The sequence below is a fragment of the Myxine glutinosa genome, chromosome 8 (assembly GCF_964187855.1).
Source record: "Myxine glutinosa chromosome 8, kmMyxGlut1.1, whole genome shotgun sequence".
Lineage (NCBI taxonomy): Eukaryota > Metazoa > Chordata > Myxini > Myxiniformes > Myxinidae > Myxine > Myxine glutinosa.
This window is the reverse complement of record NC_136268.1, coordinates 80,786,170-80,803,379: the sequence shown is the minus strand read 5'-3', so window position 1 is coordinate 80,803,379 and position 17,210 is coordinate 80,786,170. Positions and strand designations below refer to the sequence as shown.

Here is a 17,210-nt window from a genome sequence, read left to right as displayed (position 1 = left end):
GAAAGACTTGGGCCAAGCTTCCCCTAGCCAACTCCGCAAGAGTGAATAATAGTGTTCGTTAAAGAAAAGGAAGAATGTTATTTGCAAGCCTGTCCATTAATTGGTCAAACTATGAGTTTTTTTTAATTTTTAAATTGTCTCTTTCCCTTGTGTTTCCTCACTTTCAGGTTCTTTGGGATTGAAGGAGGTCTCAACAGAGGCCATATGCAATTGGAATGAAGGTCGACTGGAATGGAACTTCAACACTCCAAACTGTGCCAGCTGTTTGCAGGCAACTCTACAAATACAAGATGAGTCTGACCTCAGCCAGGATCGCCTGGGATATTCAATCAGCTTCAACACATCACTGCAAAAGGAATCACAATCATCACTGCTTGGACGCTATTGGTGGGTGTGGCACACGTCAAATGATGTAGCAGGATGAACATTTGTTTCTACATCCTATAATTATCTACCCAGATTATCACACAGGATTGCAGCAATCCAAAAGTCTTTTCCCACATGTTTTAGTGCTAAAGATTTATTGCAAAAATGGCATTACAGTACTGATATATATATATATATATATATATATATATATATATATATATATATATATATATATATATATATATATATATATATATATATATATATATATATATATGTATGACTTGTTCAATAGATGAATGAGAAATTACTACAAGGAAATAGAGTCAGGATATTGCATCACTGCATTAATGTCATCACCTTCCTATTTGCAGGAGAACGAGCAGCAGTGATATCCTGCAAGGCTTAATTGAAATCCCTCGTTTGGGAATTTATGGCACTTCTCGGGCTGTCACAAATTTTATGGGTGATGAATACAGTTTAAGATATCAAGGAAGATTGAGTGCAGCTCACACATCCATCAAAGCGAACTATGATATTGAATTAGGTGAGTAGTTTTTCCTCAAATCCCATGAAAATAAATCAGCACTTGTGACAAAATACATCAATTTATGCACAAAAATGCATCATTTTGTGAATAATTATTTCAAATATGGGATTGATGAGTCACTGAAGAGCAATTTCATTCGTTACCTCCGCCACCGAAGATGTTTTCACCCCTGTCTGTCTGTCTGTTTGTCCATTTGTCCGTTTGTCGTCCGTTTGTGAACAAAATATCTCAAAAAGTTGTTGGCGCATTTGGACAGAATTTGGCAGAGATGTAGCTTATGTGACAAGGACGAAATTATTAGATTTTGGTGAAGATCCGGATTCGGATCCGGCTAGTATAATTTTTTTAAGTGATTCTTCACCATTGGGTGATATGGCCAACCAGGTGGAGGTATGCTCTCTACTGAGTACCGTTCTAGTCTTTTTCTGCAACGTCATCAGTCATCACTCATGGAAGAGTGAGGTGATAAAGGATAAATAGGCTGATGAAGGACAACTGAGAGTGGAGCAATTGGCGAACAGTCTATGTTTTGTATCCCACCGATAGGCCAGATCTTGATTCGGACCTGAACCAAAATGGAATCAGATTGTTCTTGGCACTTAAGCAATTCATCCACCTAATTTTTTAAATATTAAATCCGTCTCCAACTTTTATGTATTAAATTATACGTATTATGTAGCAACCAGGTAGCAAATAATGTAAGTATTAAATTATTTTGACTTCAGCCAGTTCGTGAATGACTTGGGTAAAAAAACGGGAATGGAAAACAGTGAACCAATAACTTCCACATTCCTGTGCCACATTCAACCGAACGTCAGTCATTGACAGCAGGTTCGTGAAGGACTTGCACAAAAAGTGTACCCAGTCTGGATGTTGCTATATCCAGTCAATGGAAAAATTGCAAGTGGGGAATCCGCGAATGTCACAGATGGAAACCCTTACGTCATTTCCTCATTCTGCTTTAAACTCAATGTCTCTATATTTTCATTCCAAACAGCATCATTCATCATTCCCATCACAAATTAATACTACAGTCTTAATATTTCAAAATATAATGTTGAATCATGATTGTATTGAGATAACAAACCAGCGAACCGTCGTCATCTATTCACTTCCTGATTTGGGAGCAAGGTCCGTGTCGATCGTATTTCAAAATCGTAATTGTATTTAGAAATTTCTGAAACCTCCTACCTATCTTACAACACCCGCTGGGACCCCAAAGCATTCCAAAGAAGGTTATTATATTTCCTTTTCGTAAAATATGCATCTGTAATGGTTACTAAACGCTGTTTCCTTGTCATGTGACCAGATCCTCAGCTCTGATTGGTGTACGTTTGTGGGGACATACAGACAGACAAACGCTGTTCTAGGGAAAGTTTGAGTGATAGTTCAATCACTACCTAACATTTTGTATTGGAATGTCATGTTTACACAGATGGTGATAAACTTGAAGCACGTTGGTCTGAAGATGTACGTGTGAAGGTTCATCAGCTACTCAGAGCTCTCGTACCACGAAACAGTTGGAATACCTTGAAAAGCTATTCGAAAGAAATGGGACAGATGATCAATGGCATGCTGGAACAGCGCATGGCTCAGACAGACATGACGATCAGACACATCGTGTCTAAGAGTTTAGAGGTATGCTGCTTTATACTATCCTCACCGTCATTTTACTGCAAGAATAATGTGGAGGAATTTTTTTTCATGCATCAGACTCGCTCAGCGTGTAAAAAGCAGGGGTGGAAAAGACTGACCAATGGGGATGAGAGATTACAGATTTACAGTCGAAGAAGTTGCTTTGAGTTATTTAGCCCAATAATGAAGAAGCAAACCACTAAGTTCATGTTTGCTCCCAACTTACTATTGCATTATTTTATTACTTGAGCTGTCCTATAACTATGATGTTATTAGTGATGCTAGGCACTGGTAAAGTTGTAATAATAAGAGATTACATGCAAAAAAAAAATCTTTATCTTACATGTCTAGGCTGCAGACATTGGCCTTCAAAATACGGGATACAAGGATGTTCTGCGGCATCTTCGAAGCGTCTACCAGAAAATGGCAGATGGAAAAAACATTTTTGTTCTGCCTTCTCTAAGTTTACCTAAGGAACTTTTCTCGACAAGGTGCGTATGGGAGAACTGAGATTAAGGTTTGTAACTTTGTTGGACAGGTTAGCATAAACTAAGACAGCACTTTATTTAATGGTTCTTCCATGAGTTTTTCACCTAACCTTATTCCAAGGAAGAATGGTATACAATTCTTCACTAGTGTACCATTTTGTTGATCTTTATTACCCTCGCCAGAGGAGAGGTATTGCATTTGAATCCGTTTGTTTGTCTGTTTGTCTGTCTGTTTGTCTGTTTGTCTGCACATAATAAATATGATTTTCTCTGCAACCGTTAGTCCGATCGACAGGTAATTTTCACCATAGGTGAAACTCCACCTGTAGAATGTTTTAATGATAATTATGACGTCATATGTCACGTGGTTCGGCCGCCATCTTGTAAAACCGAAAAACGTTGCACCTCGATATCTCCGAAAGCACTGCATAGAAAAAATTGAGACATGGCTCATTGTAAACAACTCTCCATGGGGGAATAAACGATGTTAATGATGATGTCATAGGTGCCTCCATTATGACGTCATAATTTGACTAGTACAATACTTCATCCGATCAAAATGAAATTTCTTGAGCATAATCTAGGAATAAATTAGTTTCGAAAAAAACCCAATGATGACGTCATCGGTCACGTGGTTCGGCCGCCATATTTGTTTTAACACAAAAGCCTTAAAAACCACTGAAAATACATCCTGGCGAGGGTTTGCAATCTCTGATTGTTCTTTTTCTTGTTTATATTGCACTTTATACTTCCTGTGCTTACCAGTAATGGCGGCATGAGCTACAAGTTCAACAAGGACAGCTGGTTTCTCACCGTTCCGCTGCCTATGGGCGGCCGAACAACTTCTACCATCCGCCTCCTGCCCATGACTTTGCGCACTCCCGCCCTCAACTACCCTTCACTCAGCATGAAGATTCCATCACGTACACTCACACTTCCACCCGTTGTTCTTCCCTACTTTGGCAAGGTGATGAAATTCCCATGTATAAGGCCTAGGGAAACTGCTCTTGAAATTATATCGCCTGTTACAGCATTTCTAAAGAACTAAAGCTGAGCTAGTGGTAACTGGAACATTCACTGCTTAACTGACTATACATGGGCCTCATAACCATCACGTCACATCCCACTCCAAGGGATGTCACATCCCACTACATTCATTTGGCATGACTCGTTCTAAATACAATATCCAATGGATGCTTGACATTTGAAGTGTTAATTGTATGCCGTAAACTTATTTGTAAGTTTTGTTTTGTTCTCAATTAGGTTGACACCATTCGGGGTGTGCGAATCCCAAATAGCCACACCTTGAGGCTGCCCCTGTTTGGTGCTCTTTCAATGAAATACAATCTTAAAAACAATCTGTATGACTGGAACTTCGATGCTGAGTTTGGCAACAAGACAACAGGTGATGAGAAGGTTGTTTTTGAAGCCAAGGTCGGGTCAAACTCAAGCAGCTTTATCTTGGCCCTCTCACATATGCTCTCTAGTAAGTACCTTAGGCAAGGTTTAAATCCAAACATTCATTACTTTTACATGCAAAATGAAGTGTAATCTCCCTTACAAAAAAAATGCATGTGATATCTGATGAAAAATCACAGGAGATTGTTTTTCTAAGGGCTATGAGTAGCCATTTGTTTATTTCATATAAAAATGGCATAAGGTTTGACCCATGCCCCCATACCCCTCGCAACTAACTCCTTGGCTCGTATGTCCCACCCTTGCGTCTTATTTAATCCCCCATATCCCATATCTTACCTTTATCTCCTTGGAAACCTCATTTCCACTTATTTCCCCATTCCTTCCACGACTCGGATACTCTCCTCTCTCTTTCTCTATCCCCTCTTATTTTCTTCCATTTCCTAATTTTAATTTTATCACTTTATCCCCCCTCCACCCCACCTTCCTACCTCTTCATCAAACCTGATGCATGCAAAAAACATATGGTGCCTAAAGGGTGCTTTAATGTAGTTTTTACATCATCTCATTGTCTTTGCTTGTTTTTTTTCAGGTAACATCAAAATGTCTCACACTAGTTGGAAAGTCCTCGAACTTCAAACTGGAATTTCATACACAAGTCCGTTAATTGGCATCAATGGCAAGTTTGAGAGCGCAACTGACCTTTCGAGAGGTTTCTCGAGTAGACTTCAAGGCCTGGCAGGTGTAGAAATAGTTCATGGAATGGCAAACACCAGCTTCACAGCCACGGTGGAGGCCAGGGATGGACGGGCTTCATTCCTGCATAACATTGAGACCAAATCGACCCTTTTAAACAAGTTCTACAACAATTTCAATCACACTATCTCTGGATCTTACGACAAGGAATACTATGGCAGTGAAATAAAGACAACAATGGTCATTGACTCTTCATTTGGTAAATTCGTCAATGAATGGCAAGCGTTGCTTTCTAACAGAGGGCTGACTATATCCGACGTAGCCTTTGGCGATGGTCTGTCCTTCCTGCTCAACAGCAAGTTAAACCTGGCACTAAATTCTGCAGAAATTAAAGGAAGTGTGAATTCAAAGGTGAGGAGAGGCTCGGATCTTATCACTTACAAGGCCCAACTTAGAAGCGACAATGATGTGTTTCTCCTTAATGAGGAGTTAAAGGGATCATTTCTCGAGATGTTCTTCAACCACTCTGCCGGGTTCATGAGTGACGCTGAAAAGATTAATTTGTACTCTATGTACTCTATAACAAATGGGATAAGTAGAGAGAACTACCCCTCCAAGTTAGACTTTAACAACAAAATTAACATCACTTACACACTCTCGGCATTAGAATTCCTATTTGTTGAGCGTGGTGGTTACAACGAACATGAACTTAGCAATACATTGTCTGGCTCATTCAACGGCACAGACCTCATTTTTATAACGGAAACTTTCCTGAATAAGGCCTCCCACAAAGGAAAATTGACGATGAATATTTACAGCCTCAATGGCAGATCAAAAACAAAGATCAACTACCCAGGACTGTCTTTTGAAAACAACATCGAGGGAAGTGCCTCCTTATCCGGAGTTTCCTTCACATCTTACATGAATGGCACAATAGGCAACCAAAATCATAGTCTTGATGTTATGCTCGTCAGTGATGGCTTCGTTCTCAAAACCATGTCGGCTGGAAAGTTTGAAAACAATGAGTTAAGTCATAGCAACGAACTGCAAGTTAGAATGTTTGAGATAAAGTTGGAATCCAAGACAGCGGGAGATGTTTATGGCTCTCAAATTTCAAATGACGTAAATGTAAACATTGGATTTCCAAGGCAAACGTTTTTCGCCCATTCCAACTGGAAATTTGAGGATAAGGAAATAACCAATGTTGCCAAGCTCAATACGTCATCATTGAAACTGAACTTTGACAATGATTTCACCGGCAGATTTTCAGGTAATGAGCTGAAGCAGAAATTCGAGGTACTGTATGCTGACATGGCTGGCCATTTCAGAGTCAGCACCAATGGCAGTCTTTATGGAGGGAACATCAAAAAGAAACTGAATATGGAGTTCGCAGGCCTTTCAGGGAAGCTTGAGTCTTCAACAAAATTCGATTCCGAACCACTTGAGTTCTCCAACACGATTCACAGCTCAGTTCGTCCTTTTGCAGTTAATCTTGAAATGACTACAGATGGAAAGATGAAGGTCAGCTTGTTTGGTGAGCATTCTGGGGAAATGTACAGCAACATCCTGTTGCAGGCAAAGCCATTTGTGTATACACTGAAGCATGCGTACACCGGCAGTAGCAGGCACACGTGCCTGTCTGGAAAAGAATACAGCACCGAATTGCAACACGACCTTGACAATCTTTTCAATCTGAGGGAGCAAATGGTAAAGTGGGACCTGAGAAGTGAGTTGAACAATAATCGCTATACTCAGCAGGTGTATTTGGCAAACAATGAAAATAGCATCACCCTCAAAACGCAGAATAATGCAAGCTTAGATCTGAATCTTCTGGATATCACCATCAAGGTTCCATCGATCAACATACCTGTTCTGGAAATCAACAGGCCAGCGCAATACTATAACCTACTGGAAATTCTCTCTATTAAGCCAAGGCTCACCAAAGATCTGCAGGACTTCAATCTTTCTGCTTCGTTGAATTATGATAAAAACAAGGATGTTCACCTGATTAACATTCCATTCATGGAGAACTTGCCATTGTATTTTCACAGGCTCAAGGTTTCTACCATCATGGTGTTAGAATCTGTGAGAGAGATGCTGAGCGCAGAAAATATCGATGAGTATGTTCAGAAATTCGAACGGATGCTGAACAACGTTCCCCAGAAATTAAATGAGATTGTGCAAAATATGGACTTCGAAAGGCGCATGAAGTATGCACAAATGCAGGTCTTGCATGTAATCAAAAACTACAATCCAGGGTCACTCTCTGTCAATGACACAATCGACTTGATTGAAAGAATATCAAAGTTGCACGTAATGCGGTTGTTTGACGCCATGGAGCGAGTAAGATCCTTCATAATCGACTTCATTAGGACATATTCACTCGATGATTTCATTGATGGATTTCTCTCCGACATGATTGGACAGATGAAAATATTTAACGACAAATATGGAATCTTGAGTGGAATTAACGAATTCATTGAAAAATTGAAGATGTTCATCAAGCAATATGATGCCGACTTGGCAAAGAAATACATGATGAATGAAGCGGGAATAATAGCAAATTGGATGTATGAATTTTTGGATAAATTGCAGACCTTGACTCGTGAAAAGGACTTGAAAGTAGTGATCACATGCGCCATTTATTTCGTGCAGGATTTCAACGTAGACAATGCGATACAATACCTGAAGGATATTTTACACAGTATGAAGTTCAGACAAGCCATTCAAATTATTCGGGATTGGATTGTCGATACGTTCCGCTATTACAAAGTTCAAGAACATGCTATAGAAGCTAAAAAAATGGTTTTTCAGATGATGAATGAATACAAAATACCTGAAAAGATGAATACTCTTGTGACCTCTGTGAAGAACGCGGTGGAACGATATGATGTGAAAGAACGTGTCCGAAGACTGGCCGAAGACCTCAAATATTCCAAATTAAATGACGTTATTCTATCATGTACTTCCTTCATAGATGACTTGCTAAAGATGCTAAAAAGAATGCATTACCAGGACTTTCTGGACAAAATTCATGATGTTGTGAATTCCGCCATAATGTACCTGCAAGACTTTGATTACAACCAATTTGTGGAAGAAATGAATGCCTGGATTAAAGAAAAGACAGATATAATCAACGAATATCTCCAAAAAAATGAAATACCAATGATGCTGAGAGATAAAGCCAAAGAAGTCGGAGAAAAATTGAAAGTTCTTCGTGAAGTCTCTCTTGATGACATTGAAGACTACTTCATTCATATGGTAGTGAGGCTGTTGAGAGAAACACATCTTGATTATCCCATGTATAGAATCAGGGATGCTCTGACATACATAGAGTATGAAATCAGCAACATCGATTTGCATAAAGAAATCAATGGAATTTTGAAAAGCATCACTGCAGTCGCTGCTCGCACCATGACAACTGTGAGTGAATTCGATTTCAGTGAGTCAGTCGTTTCCGCACTCGATGACCTGAAAGTGTTTGCTTCAAAATACGATCTGCAAGATATCGTAGAAAAAATCCGGAATTTCTTAGAAAAGGGCATCACCACACCAGAAGTTCAAATCTTGTCATATACAATCCCGTCCTTTGAAATCAGCCTCGGAGCATTGCGGGAATTGAAGATACCAACAGAATTTGATACTCCTGCTTTCACTGTTCCATTTACCGACTTGCATGTGAGATCATTCCACCTTGACCTTAAAACATTCAGTGGTATGGATATTCCATCTAGTTTTTATACGCCACGATTTGCTGTCCTAGGCTATTTCGACGTTCCTGGAATTAAAATAGACTTTCTGTTAATCAAGAGGCTAATGTTGGAAATCTTTGATGTATTCCATTCAATTAGACGTCCTTCAGACTTGATAGGGTTACCAATCGTAGGCACGTCATACATAAAACCGTTCAATATTCCAATTCTAAGTTGGAAAATGGAGAATATTGACTTCCCAGATATCAAATTTCCAGAATTCACTGTTCCATCGCTGAGAGATTTTGATTTCCCAAAACTCGAAATTCCAAATATTAACCTCCCGAAGATCCCAAATACTGTGACATTACCTGCAGTTGGAAAACTGAATGCTGAATTGAAAGTGGTGACCCCTTTGTACAATTTACAGGTTTCAGCTGGTGTCCACAACAAAACAGCAAACCCAGGCAGCCCAGTCATCTTGTCTTTCCTTAATGCCGAGGCGAAGTCTGATATTGACTGGCTAGCTTTCCAAATGGTCGCAGATTTGCAACTATCCTCACCTCGGATGCAATATTTGGAGATTGAAACTAATGTCAAACTAACTCAAGCACTGGGTTCCATCTTTCATAAGGGCAGTGTCAACTTGACAGCCGCTCGTGTTGTCGCGCATGCCATCAATACCATCGCCGCTAACACCAATACTTACAAAGCCGAACTTAGTAACTCTGCTTTGCTCCAAATACATCGGTCCATTTTCCTGAATTCAAATACAAGCTACCGGCACGATCTCACCTTCCCATCACTTGATGCCAATATGAACTTTGATAACAAAATAATGGCTTCTGTATTTGCTTCAGGAATCAAGGTTGATATCTATAATGATGCGACAATGAAAGGTCATGCCAATGAAAGGTCTTATGAGGGAAAACATGCCAACTATCTTCACACTTCAATCCTAGGTTCTACCTTCTTGGTGAAAGCTAAGGTGAATGATGTAAATAAGCTTGGAAGTATCAACCACGAAATGAAATTCAAGATCGTGCCTTACAGCATGGATTTCCGCCATAATGGTGAAAACTCCATCAATGTATTGGGACGAAGCACTGTTAACACCACAGTAAAAGTGAAGCCTTTCACACTAGAGGTCAATATGAACCACACTGCTGAAGGTGTGAAAAATATTAGGGGACAAATTTATGAGGCACTCCACCTGAAGGCAACACCATCTGAGATAGATTTGAATGGCTACTCTCATTGCGATGGCAAGCTCTACTTGCCATTTCAGCTACCTGTCAAAATAAACTTCCATAATGACTATGCTCTGACTCTCAACTCTACATTGCAAAGGGCGACCTGGGACATGTCATCTGCATTCAACCGTTATCATTTTGGTCACAACATCACTTTCTCAAATGATGCTGATAAGGTCCGGGGTTCGTTTAGCACCCAGAGCACTTTTAACTTGGATTTCCTTAAACGCAAGATCGATATACCTGCCATGTCAATCCCTTATACAGAACGCATGACACCAAAAGTGGAGAATTTAGTCATCTGGGACAAACTGAACCTAGAATGGCTGATTAAGACTCCCCAGCAGATCGTCAATCTCACCATGAAAATCCAATATGAGAAAAATAAGGATTGGCATGCTTACGATATTCTATTGCCCGAAATTTTACAAAATTCTATAGATATCTACAGGGAAAACACGGTTAAATATCTCAAGGGAGTACGCTCTAAATCACTAAGATGGATGAGGAAGAGCTATGATTCTGTGAGATCTACGTATGACGATTTATCCTCTGACACTATGGTTGCAGATGATGTACCAAGGCTAATGCTCCCCACTTTCACAATCCCCATCCTGAACGTACAAGTTTCCAGTTATACTCTAGACCTTCCTGATGTGAGTTTCCTTGTTTCAAGGCAGTACAAGACTCCTCGCTTTAACGTTCCCGTAATTGGCTACAGAGTTCCATCGTACAAGCTGGTACTTCCAGCCATTGAAATGCCAGATTTCAACCTACCTAAGTGGCGTAAGTTTCTAACTCTTCCCGATTTCAACATCCTTGAACTTCCTCAAACACTGTACCTGCCAGCATTTGGAAACTTAATTTATATTGCATCTTTCAGTTCCACCCCACTTTCCGTGACTATTAATTCAGCTATCACAAATGGTTCCAACATCATCGCCCATGTTCAGATGCACAGTGTTGGTCCAGAGTTTCTTAATATGCAACTAAAGGGTCGATCAAGCTTATCGCAGAAAGTAAATAGCATCAAGTTGGCAAACACATTTAGCTATGAACACTATTTCGGCAACATGAAACATGACAGCAGCATAAAAATGAACAAAGAAGGGATCGATATTTCCTTAAACTCCCATGGTGTCTTTGAAACAGAGCCGGTGAAGTTTGCTATTGGTCAGAATGTGCATAGCAACAGCAAGATGAAACCTTTGCTCCAGATGAAACATCATGCATCCCTGAAATGGGCTAGAATCTTGGTGTTTATGGATGGAGATCTCTTTCCTACCTTTGATGGAGATCTAGGACACAATATTACAGTGGAAGCTCTTTGGCCAACATTCTCTATCGACTCTCATTTCAAGTCAGTGGGTCAAAGCACCAATGATCTTGAAGGTAGTTTGAGTGGAAAGCTAGAAAACACTGCACACGTGCATCTGAATAAACATGGCCTGCGTTCTTCCATACATAATGAGCTCGGCTCCAATGGCAGCTTCCAGCAAAGATTGAATTGGAACATCTCATCCAAAGAAGAGTTTGATTTGGAGCTGTCACCCTTACGACTCTATGCTGTGTTGAAACACAACTCCCAAAACAAACAGCAGATAAATACAAAATTCTATGGCTCGGGTCAAAACAACATGGAAGGAAAACTGGAGTTTAAGAGTACTCCACAGGAGCTGAGTGCTTCTCTAAAGGCTTCCATTCAGCAGCCGAACAGCCTTTGTCAGAATGTTCACTTCCATGAAGTCATCAGTTTCATTTTGAACCCACAGAACCAATCTATTAAATGGAATGGAAATGGACAGATTTCATCCGGATCATACTTGCACGAGGCACGAATTGCCAACAAAGAACGCAAGCTTACTTACAATTTTGATGCCTTTTTGGAGGGACACGCTGCGTTCCTGAAAAACGTCATTCTACCCCTGTATGGAAAGAGCTTATGGGATGTGCTCAAAATGGATACGACAACAACGGAGCAAGATTTTCAGCGTATAAAATTATCCTCAGCCCTCGAGTACCTCAAAAACCCGGATGGATTTCTACTGCAACCTCCTCAACTGGAAGCAACGAATGGCAGAAAGATAAGCTTTCCTGCCGTGACCCTTTACATTCCTGAATGCATAAAACATTTGCCAGAGAAGATACGACAGGGCTTGCGTTTAATCCCAAGCATAGTGTGGGTCGAAGATGTTGATGGAACACCCGCTGTAAATATTAGAATCCCATTGGTAAACATCCATTTTGGTCCATACTTCATTGACGTCTGTAATTTTGAATTTCCAGAACATTTTACTACTCCAGAGATCGCCATTCCATTCACGAATGTGATCGTTGAAAGTTACACCGTAAAGCTCAATGAAATAGAATTCCCAACACGTTTTACAACAACGGAATTTCGCATTCCATTTAGTGACCTTATTGTTCCGTCATACACCATTGACCTAAAAAATATTCACATTCCTGATGTGATCGTGTTGCCCGCTTTTAGCACCAGTTTCCTAAATTTCCCAGAAATCCATTTTCCTGAGCTCGAAATTACAATGAACTACATCGCTATGAAAGAATATGCTGTTCCATATTTCAGTTTATCCATCCCAGCTTTCAAGATAAATATTGGCAGATTTGATTGGTCGTTCTGGAACATTCTGAATTTTGACTTCATTCGTGGGTATGATATCGAAAAGCCAATCATTTCTTTCCCTGCCATTGATATCGATGTTCCTGCCTTCAAACTTGCCTTGCCGGCCGCCATCAGACTGCCCAGTTTTGGAAGTCTTTCTGGCTCATTCAACATCTCTTCACCTGTGTACAACCTCACCTTATCAAGCAGCATGGAAAATGGAACTTTTGCAAAAAAGGAAGCGCAGGTTATCTTCATCACAGATGCCAGCACCATCTCTACTTTACGTTTCCTGGAATTTGACCTGGATGGTAAGTGCTTCTTTTATTGATCTCTCTGCCTTTTTTTGCTCATCTTTTGAGTTTCATGCTGAAATTGATGGAATATATAAAATAATTTAATTTTCTTTAACTATACTCTCTTCATCTCTGAATTTCCAGTGAAGAGTATCATTGATTCCAAGTCTGGAGACATACTTTTCGAAACAGAATCGAATGTTGCTCATCCAGACTTCAGTGTAAAATTTGAACACTTCTCCAGATTTCCTGCAACGTATCTTTCAAGGTAAGCATAACAATTTTAAAAGTTTATTTGTGGCCATCTATTTATTAGTCCCCTCCCGGTTTCACCAGGGAGTACTGTGGGTTTGCTCTTTTTTTCTTTTTTTTTGTATACAAGATCGAGGCTCGTGCAAGAGCTAACATTAATCACAAAAGACAAACTGACACATAAAACATAAGATAAAGGGAGCGGGAGACAAGATAGGGAGAGAGAGGGAAGCACACAAGTACAACATTTGAGAGCAGGGACATCGGGAGATCTTTGGGAGGGAGAGGGCTTGGGGGGAGGTGCTCAGGATAAACAAGATGGACACTACAAGGACTTTCACGAAAGAATTTGAAGGAGGTGGATTTGGGATGAATTAGCGGGGGTAGAAAAGATCAATGTTTTGGATGGGGGAAGATAAGAGATGGTGGTGAACAGCTGTTTTAAAGACCTGGAGGGAGGAGTGGGATTGAAGGGAGTGTGGGAGTTTGTTCCAGAGGTGGGAGAAAAGAGGAATGAAAGAGTGAAGGTGAGCAGAGAGCCTAGATTTTGGCAGTTTAACCATAAGAGGGTGGCTGGCAGATCTTGTGCGACCTGTAGGAATATTTGGGGGACAGAGCACAGAGAGAGCTGGGGGAGCAAGGCCGGAGAGGAGTCGGTAGAAGACAGAAAGACCACCAACCTGCCTGCGGTGAGTGAGTGAAAGGCCCTCGGAGTTCAGCCGTCCGTCTGTCTGACCTGTGGTTTTTCAGATATTTTTTCTCATACCCTTTAACATATTCAACTGAAACTTGGCTTGATTATGATACGTTACAGAACAAGTTCGAGTTTCAGGGCTTTTCATCAAATTTTCACAGTTATGCCCTCTTTTGGGCTTATAGAATATCACATCGTCAGGGGACATTTATTGTTTCTCGCTCTTGTTATGTATGCATTTATGGCGCATTCTTTAGAATTACAATGCATTGCCGTAATAAATGAACACCCCTGCTTGCAAACAAACTTAATTTTAACAATCTGTGATATAAGGACAATCAAATGGATTAAATATATTGGTATCTGGTAGCATGTCATGTGCTTTGGCATCCTACAGTGCTTGTACATGTATGTGAAGGCATTGAATCAATGGCATTCGGTATGGTACCCTGAGTAGTCCAGTAATAATGTGACTTGACCTCACACTAATTGCAACAGAAGCAAACTCAACTGATTTGTGTATCCTCAATATGTCCTGAATGAGGAAAAAAAAGTGTTAAGGAATTGCATGGGTGGAAAGTTTTGAAAAATGCATAAATATGATCCTACCCAAAAACCGATTTTTAGCCCTTTCTGCTAGATTTGACTATGCTGTATTTTTTTCCTTGAAGCAAAAAAAACACATACAGAGTATCAGTGATGAGAATTTATTGTGATCACATCATCACATAACTGATCAACTGTTGATCAAACGATTGAACCAATTAAATATGTGTACAGAATACATATAACACTACACAATGTCATCATCGTCGTCACAGGGCATCTGTATTGAGTTAGTGCAGCTGGATCCCCTGCAGTTTCCACATGCCGGAGTGCACTCGATATTGTTCTTTTTGCATGTGCATCTCAGGGTGCTGCAGTCAGCCTGGCAGTTGCACTTGATGACCCGCAGAAGCTTTTCAGGAGCAGGGGGTAGGGTTGTCTGAACTGGCACAAACCCCTCGACACACTTCTGCCATCCCCACTCTGTAGGACGAGGTCCATCTGTAAGATAAGACAGGGAATTTGGTTTTGTCACAGCAGCAATGATACAGAAGGTAGTGAAAATAATACACAAGATACACAGAACATCACAGTAATTGAACTTAATATATTAACTGAAATTAATATACTAAAATACAAGAATAAACATAGCAGCAATCAGGGCACACAGTAAAATGTAAATGTACCAGATGTAGATCCCTTCCATTCTTGTACTTGCAAGTAGACACGCAGGCTGTGAAACTTTGCTGCTCCTGATGTTGGTGGTGAGACCTGTGGCTGAACGTAAGTAGAGCTAGATGCCACCTTCTCACAGAACCGATGATATCGGAGGGAGTCCAGGGTGTCAGTTGATGTTCCATTGTAGAGAATCACCATCGCTTTCTCTCCTGCTTCTGCCACATCATCTGTAGAGGCTGAATGTGCATAGAACACCTCGGCTTGTCTCGGAATATGTCGCTTTCTTTGAATTTCTTGAGGGAAGCTCCCTTCCCGATCCCGTGGAGGCGAGATGTAGTGTCACATCCAAGAACTGCATGTAAGAACAAGATGTGCTAACATATGTCTGGGCCAAGTAGTTGTTTTGTAGCCTTGATGTTCCAAATGCGAGGCTTCTTTGTTGTCTTCCTTGACTCAGAACAAAAGAACAGGTCATGGGAGTCCAGGCTTGCATGGTAGCAGAGAAGGACTAAGAGGTCTGTATCATCCCTCATTAGCACAGTATTGTTGGTGGTAGCACACTGCACAGCTTTCTGCACAATCAGCAGGTCAGCATCTCCTGAGGCATGGTATGTCTCACAGTTTGCCTTCTGCAGTTCTTCACTTAACATGGAAAGAAATTGCTACTTGTTCTGCCTGTTGGCCAGGAACTGTTCCTTCTGCATTGTGACAATCATGTCGGCTGTAAATGTCACAGTGGCACCAATCTTCCCTTTTGACCATCTGTGGTGTGTCATGTCCTTTGTGTTGTTACTTTCATACCCATCAAACACCACTACAGCCTTGCCATACTTCTTCGTTACATACTCCGTATAGTGGTGGCATATGTCTTTATAAGTAGATCCATGGGACCATGGGATACGTTGAAGAAGTGCTCCACCATCCAAGACATACTGGCAGCCATCAACTACATTATCTGCTGGAACATGAGGCCCGATAAGACCCTAGATGGCATCGGCGAGGGCTGGCTTCTTTGCTTCTCGAAGCAGTAGAGAGGAATCAAATAGGGCTGGGGGATAGCTACATAGCTCATATTTGAGGGCTGACTCGAGTTCATCACTGTTCTGTGCCACTATGACCAGTCTCTGGAAGAGAAGCTGTGGATCAACTTGAATTTGATCTCCATCGATCCTTACAGAAGACCATGCCGAGAGTGACAGCTTGATCCTTCCTCTTGAAGGTGAACTCAGCAGGTGTTAGTCCATCCATGGACTTCAGTATCGCAGTGCCAACGGACTGTGCTGTATCAACGTTGACGGTGGAAAGGGCATTCTCCCCAGTGGCAATATTCCGGAAACTAGGGTCATTGCTGAATGGATTGTGCTCCTGTAGATAACTGAGAACTGTCAGTGTGTCCTTCCAGTCACGGGATTGCCTTGCTTTGGTCATGTCTTTGTTCTGCTCTCCAGTGTTGTAGTTGACCCCCGTGAGTCCCTCCATTGCCTGGTTTACTTCTGCACAGGCGGGCATCGATAGCAGCCACAACAGACGCTGTTGCTCCGTCATCCCTCGCCCTCGTGTGAGCCCACCACTGGTTTTTTAACTTCTCATCAGAACCTGCTCAATGACCAGGTCAGGTGAGAGATCTGCCCATAGGCGATCGCTTCGCCGAATCACGTGGAACCCTTCCTCGAAACGTTGTTGGACTTCTGGGTGTTCAGTCTTGAGGTTGTGCATCTGCTGAAGGTACACCCTGGCAGATTTGGTGTAAAGATTGTGTCCTGATGCTGCCAGATAGGGTAGCATGTCCTGGATAGCCTGCAGATGTAAGGCCCAGTTTCCAGTGCATTCTGCACTGATGTATTTTCATAGGATGTCCAGCATGTCCATGTACTGAACCCAGAGAGCTGAAGTTCTAGAGGACTTCTTGGTGGACTCGATGTGCTTTTGAAGGCGGTCTTTGATTCTCACTAGAACTTCAGACTGACAAACTTCTTCAGCAGATATAGCCCCATTTATCAGCTTCTCATAGATCTTATAAGC

General features: G+C 41.1%; 1 protein-coding gene across 1 annotated transcript in view; it reads left to right on the top strand.

Moving 5' to 3' along the window:
- The window catches only part of APOB (apolipoprotein B), a 109,521-nt gene that overhangs the window by 62,469 nt on the left and 29,842 nt on the right, over positions 1–17,210 (top strand). Inside the window, exons 21-28 of the mRNA XM_068124702.2 lie at positions 168–387; positions 744–916; positions 2,355–2,557; positions 2,906–3,045; positions 3,808–4,009; positions 4,306–4,528; positions 5,051–13,033; positions 13,163–13,286. Coding sequence (XP_067980803.2) covers positions 168–387; positions 744–916; positions 2,355–2,557; positions 2,906–3,045; positions 3,808–4,009; positions 4,306–4,528; positions 5,051–13,033; positions 13,163–13,286 — 9,268 coding nt within the window. The remainder of the gene's footprint in view (positions 1–167; positions 388–743; positions 917–2,354; positions 2,558–2,905; positions 3,046–3,807; positions 4,010–4,305; positions 4,529–5,050; positions 13,034–13,162; positions 13,287–17,210) is intronic.